This window comes from Bidens hawaiensis, unplaced genomic scaffold, assembly GCF_021521415.1.
Source record: "Bidens hawaiensis isolate Kalapana, Puna unplaced genomic scaffold, B.hawaiensis_p1.1 tig00046040_1, whole genome shotgun sequence".
Lineage (NCBI taxonomy): Eukaryota > Viridiplantae > Streptophyta > Magnoliopsida > Asterales > Asteraceae > Bidens > Bidens hawaiensis.
Window position 1 is genome coordinate 118,222 of NW_027498193.1, and position 15,971 is coordinate 134,192.

A 15,971-nucleotide genomic window follows, 5' to 3' on the forward strand; every position below is an offset into this window, starting at 1 on the left:
CAACAATAATATATTTAAAATATTTAAAGTATACCATATATAAATATAGAAAAAGTTATGTCGAGTACATCGGGTATATAATCGGGTAAATGGGTTAATGTTATCGAGTAATCGGGTTGGGTAATCGGGTATATTACAAATCCCAAACCCGTCCCAAACCCACGAAAAATTTCAAAACTAATCCCAAACCCTAATGGGTCGGGCATTACCCGTCCCATTTATGTCGGGTTTCGGGATTTCCCATCGGGTTCGGGTTTTATTGCCATCCCTATCTAAGTTTCTCAATGTACACATGCCTCGATGGTGATAAGCCATCTATATGTTTGAACAAACTCACATGACGTGAGAACATGGCGACTCGAGTTTCATACACATTAGACCCATATATCATGTCCAGAGTTTGTCATATCCATGTGTGATCATGCTACATATGTTAGAAAGTTACCTAAAAGGGGTAGACGGTGAACTGTCCTTGACAAGTAACTTATATATAAAACTCAAAAGGTTAATACTAATGATATGTAAAACCGCTAAACAATCCAACAACACTAAGTGTTGAATTCATCAATATCCTCATGTGCCAACACCATCTCAATCATTCCATGTTAACATTTAGTATCCAATTATCATTTTCATCAAAGATAGTGTCGGACCAGCGAATCCTCGAAATTATAAACAAAAATTTTGGAATTTTCTTCTATAGAGAACTAATTTCGTAATCCACACAACGGCAATGCATACCTAATCCTTGGTATTGTTTTGTCTTTTCCTTTTATTATGCATTTAAAGTATGTTCCTTCATTATAATGTATGTATAACTAATTCTAAAAATACTTGTTACTTTAATCATTAGATAGTAATTAGGAATCTTTGCCTTATACCGTTTTTTAAATTCTCCAGTTCTAATGATTATGAAAATGATTCATACGAACACCTCATGAACCACGCGACGCACTACGACCAGGTAAGTTCGAACGTTAAGTCACAAAATTCCCAAATTCGTGATAGCATGATTTAGTGATCAACATACAATGGTGAGGTAATCTATATGCACCGATAAACTACATGAGTTTAGAACTCACCAGCTAGTTTCCAATACCAAGACCAAGGATTATTTCAACTCCCCTTATTTGCATTCTTAACCCAGGAGACCTTAACTTTTTAGTTATGTTCTAACCCTCCTTTATTTCTAAGAGTTAACTTGATATCCTTCTAGGATCACTCTAATGATTTTGATCCGTATTTGTATTAACAACAATATCACTAGTTAAACTATATTAATTCTGCGAATCTTGTTATGGATAACTAAGAGTTTCTTAAAAATATACAACCCATATATAAAGATTTATTAAAGTTGAACAAAACTTTTATGAAAGGATTATAAAATTTCTTTCTAAATTTTGTTAAAATTTACTAAAATTCTTTTTTCAAATCTACAAACTTAGTGCCAATGATTATATTAACAAAAACTCATGGTTTTTTTTTTAACTCTTTTACCTCATTCAAGTTTATCACTATCTTTTCATTTTGGTAGAACTTTTAAACGAAAAACGTATTTAGCGTCTTATCTGATTTTTTTTCTTTCCAAGATAACGGTTTAAGGACCTTTTAATCCATAAGTTTCTATTCAAAATGATTCGACGTTATAGACTTTTCATAACTTATGTAATCAGTACATACTTTATTCTAGTATGTCTAATACATATATTTTCACTGTTACACTTGTTAAACTGGTAGTTGAGAAAAATGTGACTTGAAATCAACATCCTCGTGATATCTTATTCACTTTATTTACAAGACAACTTTGTGAAACTTTTCTAAGACTACCCTAGCCTAAGTGGAGGAAGTTGTTAACACCCATGCCACATCTCGGTCTAAGTCCAACTTAGTTACTTCATGTCTATAGTGTTTAGTTATATCTTCTAAGCACAATTTGTTTTTCTTTTATTTCCAGCATGATAGCTATACCTAACAACCTCGTGGTGGATTCCCAACGAGACGTGGGATTGACCTTAGTTACCTTATGACTGCAACATCGCTTTGTTTCTCTTTGAAATATGTAATCTGCTCAGTATAAATATAAGTATATTGCTTATTTTCATTAGCATACTTCCTCATTGGAAGTAGCGGATTCGATTAAACTGAGTTTTCAAACTACTTTCCCACAATGACACTTCTCCTAGAGGATCGTGAGCGTCTAAATAAAGTCCATCCCGACAATCATTAGGAACATTCTTGAAATTCACTCCTCAAAATGTGGAATTTTCCTTCATTATATTCCATGATTTATTACTACTTGGAAAGGATTCAGCAACATCACAGGAAGAGTTTCGACATGGTAGTTACAACCGTCCCGTCCACCGGCTCACCGACATCAAACAAATTTTCTTTTGATTAAAACTTCCATCCAATTAGGATACCCTGCTTAACTTAGCCATTTCTAATAGTTCCATCATATTAGATAACCCCGCTCCATAATATAACCATTTAGTTTTGGGAAGGATACTGATTTCTGCCAATTCCTTGAATTACCTCTTGGTATGAATGCATTCCATTGTTTTGATCACTCCTAATCGATCCAAATTCTACAAATGAATAAGTTTCATGAACGAATTGATGCTCACGACATGAGACGATACAGTTCGACTAGAATTCTTGGGTAGAATATCAATTTTCATACCTACCGCATAATTAATATAAGAGTCTAAATCTTCCTTAGAATATGACAAATTACCCTGGGTGAAAAGCTTATGATCAAACCTGAAATAGGAGTCTACGCACCGACAAAAGCTTGTCTACTTATATTTTGACCACATCATCCTAATCCAATCTTGAGGAATATAACAAATAGGGCGTCTTTCGACTTGGCATTCAATGATTTTCAAAAACCTCCTTCAGGACAATAAAGTCCATAAAAGGAAAAATATAACCTTTATTACTAAACCGTTATGTTCTCGACTAAACCGATTGCTATATCATTACCTCTCATGGAATTCCATTATTTTCTTATAAGTCAAAATGGCTAATCATATTTCATTTAGTGATTCTAAAACCTCTGGATGGTGTCAATTATTTCAATAATTTGTTTGGTCTCGTGGTGAATTCCTAATCCAAAACATCCTAGTCAACTTCTAAAAGCGGGTATATTAAATTAACAAAGTTATAAACTATAAAACAAGAAAAATACGTGTTACTCTCAACTATATAACCTACACTGAATTTCTAGGACGAAATTCCTGTAAGTTGGGAAGACTGTAACAACCCCAAAAATAGGGCTAGAAAATTTTTTTAAGGACCTTATCGTTGAACAACAAGTTTGATGTTGGTCAAACAGTCAAAGCAGATCGTATGTTGGCCCGAATCTTCAAAATAATAACTAATGGAATCGACCCAATGATTATGTATAACCCGATAGAGATAGGATAAGCCGATAATAATACCACGTTTTATGTAGAACCCTGAGGCCCAAATAATCAAACGAAACCGAGATTTGTCTAACCGAAACGAACATGACTCGATTACTCCAAACATTATCTGAACTACTCTATAATTATTTAAATTATACCAGATATCCAAACTATAAAAAAAACTCAAACATCAAAAGATCTCTTATATCATTACCCGGTCACCAAACGAAACGTAATGACGGCCAATTAACCAGATTAATAACATATTATATATATATATATATATATATATATATATATATATATATATATGTGTGTGTGTGTATAAACCAGTTCCTATCTAGTATTATAAGTTAATTAGTGAAGTTTACAAAAATAACTAAACTAATATAGTAAATATTAATATTTCCAAAATAATCAAATCATATCCTACACACCTAATTTAACTCCCTGTCGCCACCCCCGCCCTCCATCCACGTTCCATCTTTTCAACTCCAACCAGATCCCTTGCATGGCCTCTGCTCCCAAGAAATCTATGCTTCAATATCTTTTAACATATCCAATTAATCGGTATTATTCTTTATTGTAACCATCCTCAAACTCACTGCTCCCTCTCTAGAAGAATTCGAATCAGCCAGGAACACCAATAAATCGGGGCCCGAAACCTCCTGTTATATTCTTGCGGAATCAGTTCAAGAACCGGGCTTAATCTCTCCCTCTGTGTGATTTCGGATTGCTACCAGAACCCGCATAAGCAAACCTGTGGAATCCGTCCACCTGTTCGATGTAACCACGAGCCCTTCTTTACCATTCTTTTCGTTTATTTCTAACTATTTTAAAACCCATATGTTCTAAAAACAACCAGGCTTATACATGAAAAATCGTGCTCATGTACAGATCACAAAATCATTCCAGAACCCTAACTCGTTAACTGATTTTCACAGGCCTCAAATCCTAACCGAAAACTCAGTTCTTAAACCGAACAAATGGGGTATAAACAATACTTATTAATCTTGTTAAACTTACCAGAACCCACAAAAATATAACCTGTTTTGTAACCAAAAGTCTGGGCAGAAACGATGGTGAAACCATGACCAAACTGGAACCACCTTAGCTGCCAAATTCGCGAGTAAAACAATTCAAAAACGAAACCCAAACCAACACCATACAATCTGGAAATTCTCCATACTTTCCAGAAGCTTATAACATCACCCGAAGCCCCTAAAATATCTAAGTTACACTTTCAAATGATAGTATACACACCTTGATATTTAACTTAAAAACCATCACTTGTAAAAACCAAAGAACTGACTCGAAAACACAATCTCCATGTATGACATCTTTTATGTCCAAGAATGATATTTAAAAAGAGGTTAGCGTAAGCAAAAAATTTGTCCAAAAGCTGTTAACGTTTCACACGCCGTTATCAAAACCAAATAAAAGGTGCTAACGGGCCAAAACGAACCAATAAGTGGCCATATAAACTTTTGAACGTTTAAAATGTTTTTTTAAGAGGTTAAACATGTTTATTTTAAGTCCTTAAACCTGGAAAAGACCAGCCCCAACTGAAAAAAAAACAAACCGTGTATTTTAAACCATTTTAACCAACACTTTATTGAGTTACTTAACCAAGAAATAAGCGCTGCAACCTAACTGATAGTTTAACATCTTTTTACAGCCCTAAACATAAAATTTTTATGGTATATAATCTAACCTAAAACTATTTTATATGAAACATATATTTAAAAAGCGAAATTATGTCCTTAACGGGCCAAAAACCGAAACCGCAATATTAATCGAAGCGCTAGTTGTTTTATGAATCAATATATGATATTACAACATGCATTTTTATATAATAGCAGGCCATAAATGGTTTGATGATCAAAACTGAATTTATGTTGATTATATAGCTAAAAGGGTATTTTTGGAACAAAACTTTGGTGGGTTATATCCCTAAATTGTGGTTCTATACAAATATTGTATCAAACAGAAAAATACATGACGTTTCAGCTAAAAGCAAGTTATAAAAATATTTAGGACTAACTTGGACAGGAAAAGAAACCCGCTTACGAACCTAGACGCGTGTTTCGCTTAAAACCGACAATTAACCAACATATATAAGTCTAATTGTTTCAAATAGATAAAATACATGTATTTATAGAAAATATACTTCAAATATCTTATATTAATGATATATAATCTGACTGGAACCATTTTTTCATGAACCGTCGTTTTTAAAACCGAATTAAGACCCGAAAGATCTAAAACTAGGCCCGTTAGCAAAAATGCAGCCATGAACATCTTTTAAAACCTATGAAATGTCGAAACAACCCATTTTTATTTATTTTTAAAAGGTCCTAACATATTATATGATGAAAAGTGAGTTTTTGTAAACAAAAATATATATAACGAAAGGGCATTTTTGGGAACGGGTTATTTCTCAAAAACTATATAACAGTATTAACTTGAAACATAAATATATGAGTTAAATGTCTAAATGTAGGTTATAAAATTATCAAGGATTAGTGGATTTAGAAAAAGGGCCCGTTTGCAAGCTTAAACTCATTGTTTCGTTTAAAACCGACAACGAGCCGGAATTTAAAAGACTAAAATATATCAAAACTATAAAATGGATATTTTTCCATAAGGGATACGTAAATTAATTTATTGTAACTTTTCAAACCATTTTCAATATTTACAACATCCTTTTGTAAAGAAATATCGTTTGTGATAAAACCGACATAAATCGAAAAAGCGTTCTGAAGGATACAAAATTATGATGTTTTTGATTTCTAACAGTGGGTATAAGTTAATAAAACCATAATTTGAGTAGTTACTTATTTTACAAAAACTTGCTAAGTCCTTAACCCAAATTTTACCAAAATGAACGTTAAACGAGAGTACGGGGACTAAACCTGTTTTATACAAAACTTGCTGAATAATTAGAACTGAAAATAATATATTTTTGAATAATATATGTTTATGTAAAATTTGATGTTTTGATTATAAGACCATTTGTTTACTTAAACTATTCTTTCAAAACATCTTGTTAAAACCGATAACACTAGTGATAACCGACATTGTTAGCTTTTGTAAACACAAGACGTGCTTGTTTAAAAAAAGAATCATTAAACTTCTTATATAAATATATTATATAGCTTCTAAGGTCATATGGTAACCCAAAACCTAACCGAAAGCCTGAACTTTCCAAAAATGGAAACTTTATTCACCAAGAACCAAACTTTGTGGCCAACACATAGAATTAACTAGTATACAATATGAATAACAAATTTTACATTGCTGTCCAGTAACTTATTGTGAAATAATGTATATACTAGGCATACTTGGTGATTTCTATCAGAGTGCAAGCTTATTGATTATCTTTCATATGCATATTGCAAACGGACTAAGGTGAGATTCGTGCTGCCCTTTCTACTTAAACCTTTTGGGCTGGATACATGTTGGTTTTACTTATGCTGTGATGTTTATCAAGACTTGTTTTCTGCTATATTTTTGTCCCACTTTAAATTACGCAATCATTAACTCAGGGAGTGAGCCTATGGCTTGTATGGGTAGTACTATTTAGGAGATCCCCACGCACAGTGACCCTATGTCGGGTAAACCACACTGAGGTCTGCAGACCATTGCGGCATATGACCTAACGTTTAGATTATTGCTTGGCAGAGTAATAATCGGGGACGGGTGTCGTTCGGTTGTAAGTCGAGGGGAGGCTTATGATCGAATGCAGGAGTGATTGTGGACTTTATTGATGTGCACCATGCTTTATACTTGCATACACGCAAACCTGCGCGCTTTTATAAATTGACTCTTTTATGTGTATGTGAGCTAAACTCACAAACTCACCAACTTTTTAGTTGACACTTTTTAGTATTTATTCAGGTACCTTGTGGATAGCAAATTGGATTAGCATTGTACTGAGTATGCCTAAGGATAGAGGCGTATGCCGAACAAGAACAATGAAGATTAGATGCCAATGAGATTAGTAGAACCCAACGCGAATTGCAGCAATACCAGAGAAAAGATAGTTGTGTAGTTGCACCTTGTTCTAAATGCATAGTACAAACGTTGTAGCTTATCTTTATTAATGATATTCCGCTTCTTACATTGTTACCAATTTGTCCATGAAACGACCAGGCCCCCATGGTAGGGTGTGACACCAAAAATAAAAAAACATCTATGGACAATCATACCCCTATGTGTTTTAATCCATCCAATGGCCAAGATTACTTCATACTCTTCTTAGATATATATATAAACAAAACCGAAAAGTCTAAATGGGTTGGGTTTTCGGGTTTGAAAAGTAACTAATGTTACAAATTGGGACTACGAACATGTGTTGTGCGTAGTTATCTAATAGGAGTCATATGTACAAATTTTACTTTGACTACCCAGATTCCCCAAACTCACTTCATTCTCATGGTACTATTTTCTCATCCGTTTTTATAATCTTGACTTCAAGCCTCATCTATTATTATATTTATTTAATCATATGATTTGTTTGTTGTGTGAACCTATCTATCTGTATACATATTCGTGAATATGATTATCTTCGCAAGTATTATATACATCGAATGTGTAAATTACTTATCTAATTTCAAAATTTCCTCCATCTAAATTTTTTTTCTTTTTGTTGTTATTATTATTTTCAATGGTTAACTTCAACAATTTTGTTATATTTTATTTATTTTTTTTTCTCTTTCTCAAAGTTTATTTACTCGTTATTCATGATCATCAAATTTCATGTATTTATTTAGTTTCATTTCTCTTGAGCAATTAATGCTATTTAAATTTTGATTTAAAATAATAATAATAATAAATTCTTACCTTGTTTTCGAACCCACGCGACGGGACAAACTATGTGAATCAAGCGACGATCTAAAAAATTATGAGTGCACACATAATTACCAAAATCCTCGCATGAGACTCATAGTGAATACGGTTGTGTCATAACCCAGAACCTAGGGTGATTTGGGTAACGATACAAATATTGACGTGATAAGAGCATGATGGATACGCTGCTAGTACATCCTATATATAAGTGTAATTATCATTTTTTCCGTTTGTAGCGTTATTCGGGTCATTCGAAGATCTATGTTATTTTTATATTAAAAGAGAGAGAGAGAGATTTCTCTCCTCTTAACTTTCTTCATTTATGTTATGTTTACTTTAATTTCGGGACGAAATTTCTAAAAAGTTGTAAATACTGTAACATTTGTTATTTTCAAACCCGAAACCCGTCCATTTTTTTTAAATTCTATTATGTGGATTCACGCGTATTTAATAAAACAACTAATCCTTATGACTAATATCATTTTCGCTTATGCACATTTTAACCCCTACACTTAGTTCGAGCAATGTTTGATCTGCATCCTAAACTCCAGGGACCAAGTTGCAAAAACAGTTAAAACATTTTATTATTATTGTTTTTCTCCCTTCCTTTCCCTCTCGCCACCAACAGCAGCACCCCCCTCCCCTTCGTGAATTGACCCACAAATCAAGCAGTAGAAGACAGTACTTGGCTGGAATTCATTTTCTTCGTTGACACGTTGTTGATACATAAGGTAACTTCACGTAATTGACAGCCTACGTACTCCAGTCTCATCCTCAACAAACCATGGTCTAATCATCCCTGTAACACTAGAAATATACGGTCATATGTTAATTAATCGTGCACACACCATCCTCTCATCATCGCTAAACTAAACCCTAAATCAATCGCATATTAGAAGCCATTTAAGGTCAAGTTGGGCTTGTGTTCATATCAAAAACCCTAGGTTACGGTTCCCTATCAAATCTGCATCAGTGCTGGTAATTCCATTATGCTTTGATGTAACGTCCTCGTTTCGCTAAACAAATCAATAAAGTATTTCGAGTTTATTTTAGTGATCGTGTCGAGAGACGGCATTTAAGTTAATTAAATAATAAGAAGAGTATAGATAATACTAATAGAGGTTATTGGACTAAGGGTGATTATGGGCCTAAAAGCCTTTGGGCTTTGCCTATTTAAACCCTAAAACCCTAAATCTATCCTTATCCTCATTATTCCATCCTCATTCTTCCAATCATTATCACCCCCATACACACACACCAACCTCCTATACACCAAACATTCCAATTCCAATCTCATCAATTCAGGTTATTCAAGTTTAATCAAATCCAAAAGGTAAACCTTATAATCATTTCAATATATTTCTCGTTAAGATTGTTAACACGTATACTGAGCCAAACTGACATAAAACGAACCGGGCTAAACAAGTTTCAAACAAATCTAATAACAATAATATCATGAGATGTAACATAATACAAATAACAATAATAAACGGTGTAAACGTGTGTCAACGAGACCCAGATCCCGAGCAGCTCGGTAGCGAAGAGCTCGAACAGAACCCAAACGGGTCCGTGAGTGAGCCCATAGAAAAGCTGAACCCGAAATGAAACCCCACTGTTGAAACAAACCCGAGCCCAGATCTGAATCACAACTGACTTGACGAACCTCGTAACCAAACCCTTTCCCCTGTGTACGCTGGTAGGTGGTCGTGGGCAGCCGTAACTAAGAAAAACCCGCAGCAGATCCAAGACTATTAAACCATTCGCATGAAACCGACTCCGTGCGAATCACCCCCAAAGCGAAACCCCTCCATGTGAATTGATGAATTCACATCTCGTGCGAACCCCTCCATGCGAACTGATTGAATTCGCATCCTGATTCGAATCCTGATGCAAATCCAGCCGTGCGAAATCCCGTGCGAATTCTCCCTTGTGCGAACCCTTATATGCGACATGCAAATCATGCTTCTGTGGCGCGATGGTGGTCATCGGCTGGTATGGCAGTAGTGGGGAGGCCGTGATTAAGGAAGAGGAAAGGAGAGAAAGAAGGTAAGGAAGAAGGAGAGTGATGTAAGGTGTTAGTGACGGAGGTAGGATCCAAGTGTCGCCAGAGATGGAAGCGGCGGCGTGATGTGTTGCCTGAGAGGGTTGGGTGGCGACGGTGGTGTGGCAGTGAACAAGAAAGGAAGAAGAAGAAGAAGATTGAAGGAAGGGGGCGGGCGGGTAGGGTAAATAGGAAGTGGGGTTAGTTGGGTGGAGTAATATAATAGTAGCAGTACCAGTAGCAGTAGCAGTAGCAGTAGCAGTAGCAGTAGCAGTAGCAGTAGCAGTAGTAAAGCTAAGATAATTAAGAATAATAATAATAAAAGTGTAAGTGGGATACAAGAACTTAAGCAAGACCCGAACCCGTCGTTTAGCGCCTCGTGACTCGCCTCAAGCAAAGGAATGAAAGTTGAATATGAACCCACACGTTAAAGAAGTGAAATCTTTAATGAAGTTAGGTGTAGACCCGACACGAACCCGAGACACGACTCGTTTAGAACCCGAACTCGCTTAAGGACGTTAACTCATAAACGCATTAAGGACATGAGTTAATAATAATGAAGTGGATATAATATAAGTATATAATAGCAATAAATGAGGTTTAAAGTATATTAAATTAATATGAACAGTTAAAGAAGAGTACATGTTGGTTCGGTTAACTTGAAAGTTAACCCCGTTAACTTAAGAAATGGATAGCAGGAGATTATAGAGGATTAATATGTGTCCGTTATTAACAGTTAGTCGAGCACAGTTGAAGAGAGGAATTAACATTAATTCGGAAAGGAATCGCTTACAGGTGAGTTCTAGCCCCTTTTATATGTTATGTTTTCGGGGCTGTGTGCATACTACGACGTGTTAGATTAATACACTTACCTTAAATGGTAAGTGTAGTAGATATGATTGTGTATGTATGTGAACATTATTGAATGATTAATTTAGTATGTCCGTAGTTATAATTAAGTATATTATAATTGAAGGATAAAGGTATGAAACGAATGAATATATCATTGTATGGTTGAACGGTTAATAAAGGGTTGCGGACCCTACGAATATCTGCGAAGAGTAAAGGGTTGCGGACCCTACCAATATCTGCGAAGAGTAAAGGGTTGCGGACCCTACCAATATCTGCGAAGAGTAAAGGGTTGCAGACCCTACTAATATCTGCGAAGAGTAAAGGGCTGTGGACCCTAATAATATCTTCAAAGAATAAAGGGTTGCGGACCCTAATAATATCTGCGAAGGTTATAGGGCGAAAGGCTCTTTAAAATATAGAAGGGACACGTATGTATTAATTAAAGAAAGTCAGATAGAGTATGGAAGATTGTATGTATGTATAATTTATGTATGTATGTATGTATGTATGTATGTAGGTATGAATTTTAGAATAATAGGTAACTAATTAATACGTATCTTCGGACACGTATTAATAAGTAAGTGGATGCAATGTATGTTAATTAACTAGAACTCACTCAGCGTAGCTGACTTTTAGTATGCACGCAAGTAATTAGAATGAGGCAGGTTGCTTAGAGTAGGACACGTGGCCAATAAATGAATACTGGCATCGAAGAAAAGAAGAGTCACGTATTATTTATGTTTTATATTTAAGACTTACATCATTTCTGTTTAAGACAAATTAGTTAAGTTATGTATGATAATTAACTTTTTTTCCAAGAAATGTTTTAATTAACTCTGATTTCCGAATTATGTGAATGAGTAAATCCAACCAGCGTGAAAGTAGGGTTCCCGGGATCGGGAGCCTTACATTTGAGTTTGTTTTTAGCTGGAAATCATTAACCCCAAATTAATTATAAACAACAATAACAATTTAACTTGAATTCGGATTCTAGGGTTAAGATTTGGGGAAGAACACGATCTGGTTATCTTTATTAATTTCCGTTTCTGTCATCTAACCATCCCAAGACACTGGCCTGATGGCCATGCGTGTTTGTTTAAGGCTATGGAATGGGCCAGGGCGCGGGTTCGAACCCCCTGGACCCGTTATTGTTATTATTATTATTATTATTATTATTATTTTCTTTTCTTTTATGTTAACAAATTTTAATTACAACATATTGACTCAAGAAACTTTATTTTAAGGAAACCGAACCCGGAATTTGTGTTTTTCTTGTCTTGAACCCTTGTTTTTCTTAATTAACTTTTAATATATATATACACACACACAAAATATAAGTCTTATACAAAATATATATATTGCATAAATAAATATGTTAATAACATTTTACCATTCGCTTAACGAACCGAATTATCTTAGACGACCGTAATAACGTTTTTCTTTTAAACCTTCCCATATGCATATAATACTTATCTACTTTTCAATAATTAATATTTTTATTCATAAATACCAACTAATAATACTATTAATAATAACAATAATAAACCACTAAAAGTATGATAAATAAACTAATAGTATTCTAATTATAAGTTATTTAATTCCCGATCACATCCCAAATCGGTCGTAAGTCTTGTTATTATTTCGTCATAATTAATTAATATTATTGTTAACAATTAGGGACTCTCGTTGAAATTTTGAGGAACTCAACCGCTTTTATGTTAATTTCTTAACGCAATCTCATCTTCATTAATCCACTCGTCAAGGTGAGTTTGCATACCCCCTTTTTCTATCTTTTATATTTTGGGGGTAGCGTGTATACCTTAGTCACTTTTACTCATGTTTTTATTACCTCATCTATTCAAAACTCAATTCAATATATGATTATATGAGTTCATTGCATGCTTTATGATTATGCTCAGTGTTTATTTTATGTTTAGTGGTTATTATTTCATCCTCATCTATTCTCATCTACTATGATCATACACTTACCCAAGTACATTAATTTCGTATCAATAGGAACGGGTCCACATCTATTTAGTTGTTTTAAATTTTCATAAGAATTGTAATGCTCACCATATTCATACGAATTGTGATTTACTTATCTATGTATAAAACAAAACTTATGTATTCTAACCAGCATTCGTGTTAACAAACTCTATTTTCGTACATGCTACAGGTACAAGTAATTGATGTTGTTCAAGATCGAAGAGATTAGTTTTTGCCTTAGGATATTTATTATAAATTCAAAATATGTATTTGATTCAGTTATTGCAATTGTGTACTTGTTTTGATGTTATTGAATTAAATAATTATTGTCACTTTAATTAGTGTCTTTTGAGCTACTATCCAATCAATACGTTAGGCCCCTGCATGTTCCGCCGGCTTTGGTCTGGGTGTGACATATAGAAGACACGATTCGGGTCAATTTGTTCAAAAAGGAGACATCCAATTAGATAACAGAAGAGTGGTCCCCTACAACAAGTACCTATTAAAACGATATCAAGAACATAGTAATGTTGAATGGTGCAATCAGGCATCATCTATAAAGTATTTGTTTAAATACATCAACAAAGGACTTGATCGAGCTACTATTTATTTTTCCAAAAATGATACACAAGCAGACGTCGAACAGCCAGAAGTTGATGAGATCAAAAAAATTTATGATTTTCGCTATTTATATGCTTCTGAGGCCGCCTTGCGTATTTTCGGATATGATGTCCATTACAGAATGCCTTCTGTTAACCGACTACCTTTCCATCTTCCAGTACAAGAACATGTAGTTTATGGTGCGGACGATGATCTTGATAATGCGTTGGACAAAGTTAAAAGTGTCTCATCTTCCATGTTTACTGCTTGGATGAAGTGCAACCAAAAGTATGCTAACACGTGTAAATTGACTTATGTTGAATTCCCTAATGAACGTGTTTGGCATGCTCTACCCCTTCCTTGGGAACCAAGGAAATTGGAATTTTCCATACGTAGAATTCATGTAGTGTCTCCTGCTGATGAAGAAGCGTACTTCTTATGAATTCTTTTGAACAGAGTTGAAGGTCCAAAATCGTTCAAAGAAATCCACACTGTTAACGGTCGTCTTCAACCTTCGTTTAGGGACGCTTGCTACACTCTTGGATTATTAGAAGACGATCAAGAATGCATTGAGGCAATTGAAGAGGCAAGCAATTCACTGCTGGGTCATGGAGTATGCACGTTGTTCGCTACGATGTTGTCAACTGATAGCCTTTCTAGACCAGAACATGTCTGGATAAATACTTGGAAATGGCTTTCTGATGACATTCTTTACAACCAACGACGTCTTTTAAACTCACCAGGTATCAGTATTTTGGAAGTGAGTTTTACAATCTTTAATTTTCATATATAGTCATTAATATTACCAAATTTTTTATTCAACTTTTACAGAGTTATCGTTAACTAAAGATCAAATCAAGCAGCTCACTTTTTTTAAGATTGAAAAAATCTTGCTGCGTAACAACTCAAGCTTAAGAAAATATAAAACCATGCCTTTCCCTGATGCCGAGTATATATCTATTGCATCTAATAGTTTGATTCATGAAGAGGTGTCGTACAATCAAAACTTGCTAAAAGTAGAGTTCCAAACTCTATTTAATTCAATTACTCATGAGCAGAAAAATGTTTTCGATCATATAATGATGGATGTTCAGCAGAATAAAGGGTGTGTGTTCTTCGTATGTGATTTTGGTGGAACAGTTAAAACATAATTGTGGAAGACCTTATCAACTGCCATAAGATCAAAAGGCGAAATCATCCTAACTGTTGCTTCAAGTGGAATTTCTTCGCTATTGTTAACTGGAGGTCACACAGCACATTCTAGGTTTCATATTCCGATAAATCTGAATGAGGATTCAACTTGCTACATGGATCCAGGCACAGGCGAGGCACGTTTATTAGAAAAAACCAAATTAATAATTTGGGACGAAGCTCCAATGGCTCACAAACATGGCTTTCAAGCTCTTGACAGGTCTTTAAAAGATGTTTTGTCTTCTAATTTGTTATTTTGAGGAAAAGTTGTTGTATTTGGTGGAGACTTTCTACAAATCTTACCTGTGTTTCAAAAAGGCACTAGACAAAACATAGTAAACGCCTCTCTATGTTCTTCTACATTTGGAGTGAATGCAATGTCTTGAGATTAACATAAAACCTAAGGTTAACTATGGGTAGGCCATCATTTGATGTTAAAGAAAACAAATTATTTGCGAAATGGCTTTTAGATATAGGTGAAGGTAATGTTGGCGGACCTAATGATGGTGTTGCAACGATAGATATACCTGACGATCTACTTACAAAAAAGATTCTGTTGATCCTATATCAAAACTTTTTGACTTTGTATATCCTAATATTCTACAAAATTACGAGAACCAACATTACTTTCAGGATAGTGCCATACTTGCACCAACAAACAAAATTGTTGATGAGATTAGTGATAGTTTGCTCAAGTTTTTCCTAGGTGATGAAATCGAGTACTTAAGTTCAGATACCATATGTAGTTCAAAATATATCAATGACACGGCTGATACAGCTTTATACTCGCCTGAACTGCTTAATGGTCTAAGAATATCCAGACTACCAAACCACAAGCTTGTGTTAAAAGTTGGTGTTCCTTTTATGCTCCTTAGAAATCTTAACCAGAAAGAAGGCTTATGCAACGGTACTCGACTACAAATTATATCTTTAGGTAATCGTGTAGTTGAAGCAAAAATTATTTATGGAACTAACATTGGACATAGAATTTTGATCCATAGATTACCACTGACTCCAACAGACAACAAAATAGCATATAAGTT

At 34.5% G+C, this 15,971-nt stretch overlaps 1 protein-coding gene across 1 annotated transcript in view; it reads left to right on the plus strand.

Moving 5' to 3' along the window:
- Positions 1 to 14,888, plus strand: part of LOC143596094 (uncharacterized) — a 32,976-nt gene extending 18,088 nt beyond the window's left edge. The window contains exons 2-4 of the mRNA XM_077074953.1: positions 13,685 to 14,025; positions 14,194 to 14,480; positions 14,569 to 14,888. Coding sequence (XP_076931068.1) covers positions 13,685 to 14,025; positions 14,194 to 14,480; positions 14,569 to 14,888 — 948 coding nt within the window. The remainder of the gene's footprint in view (positions 1 to 13,684; positions 14,026 to 14,193; positions 14,481 to 14,568) is intronic.
- The last annotated feature ends 1,083 nt before the right edge of the window (positions 14,889 to 15,971 follow it).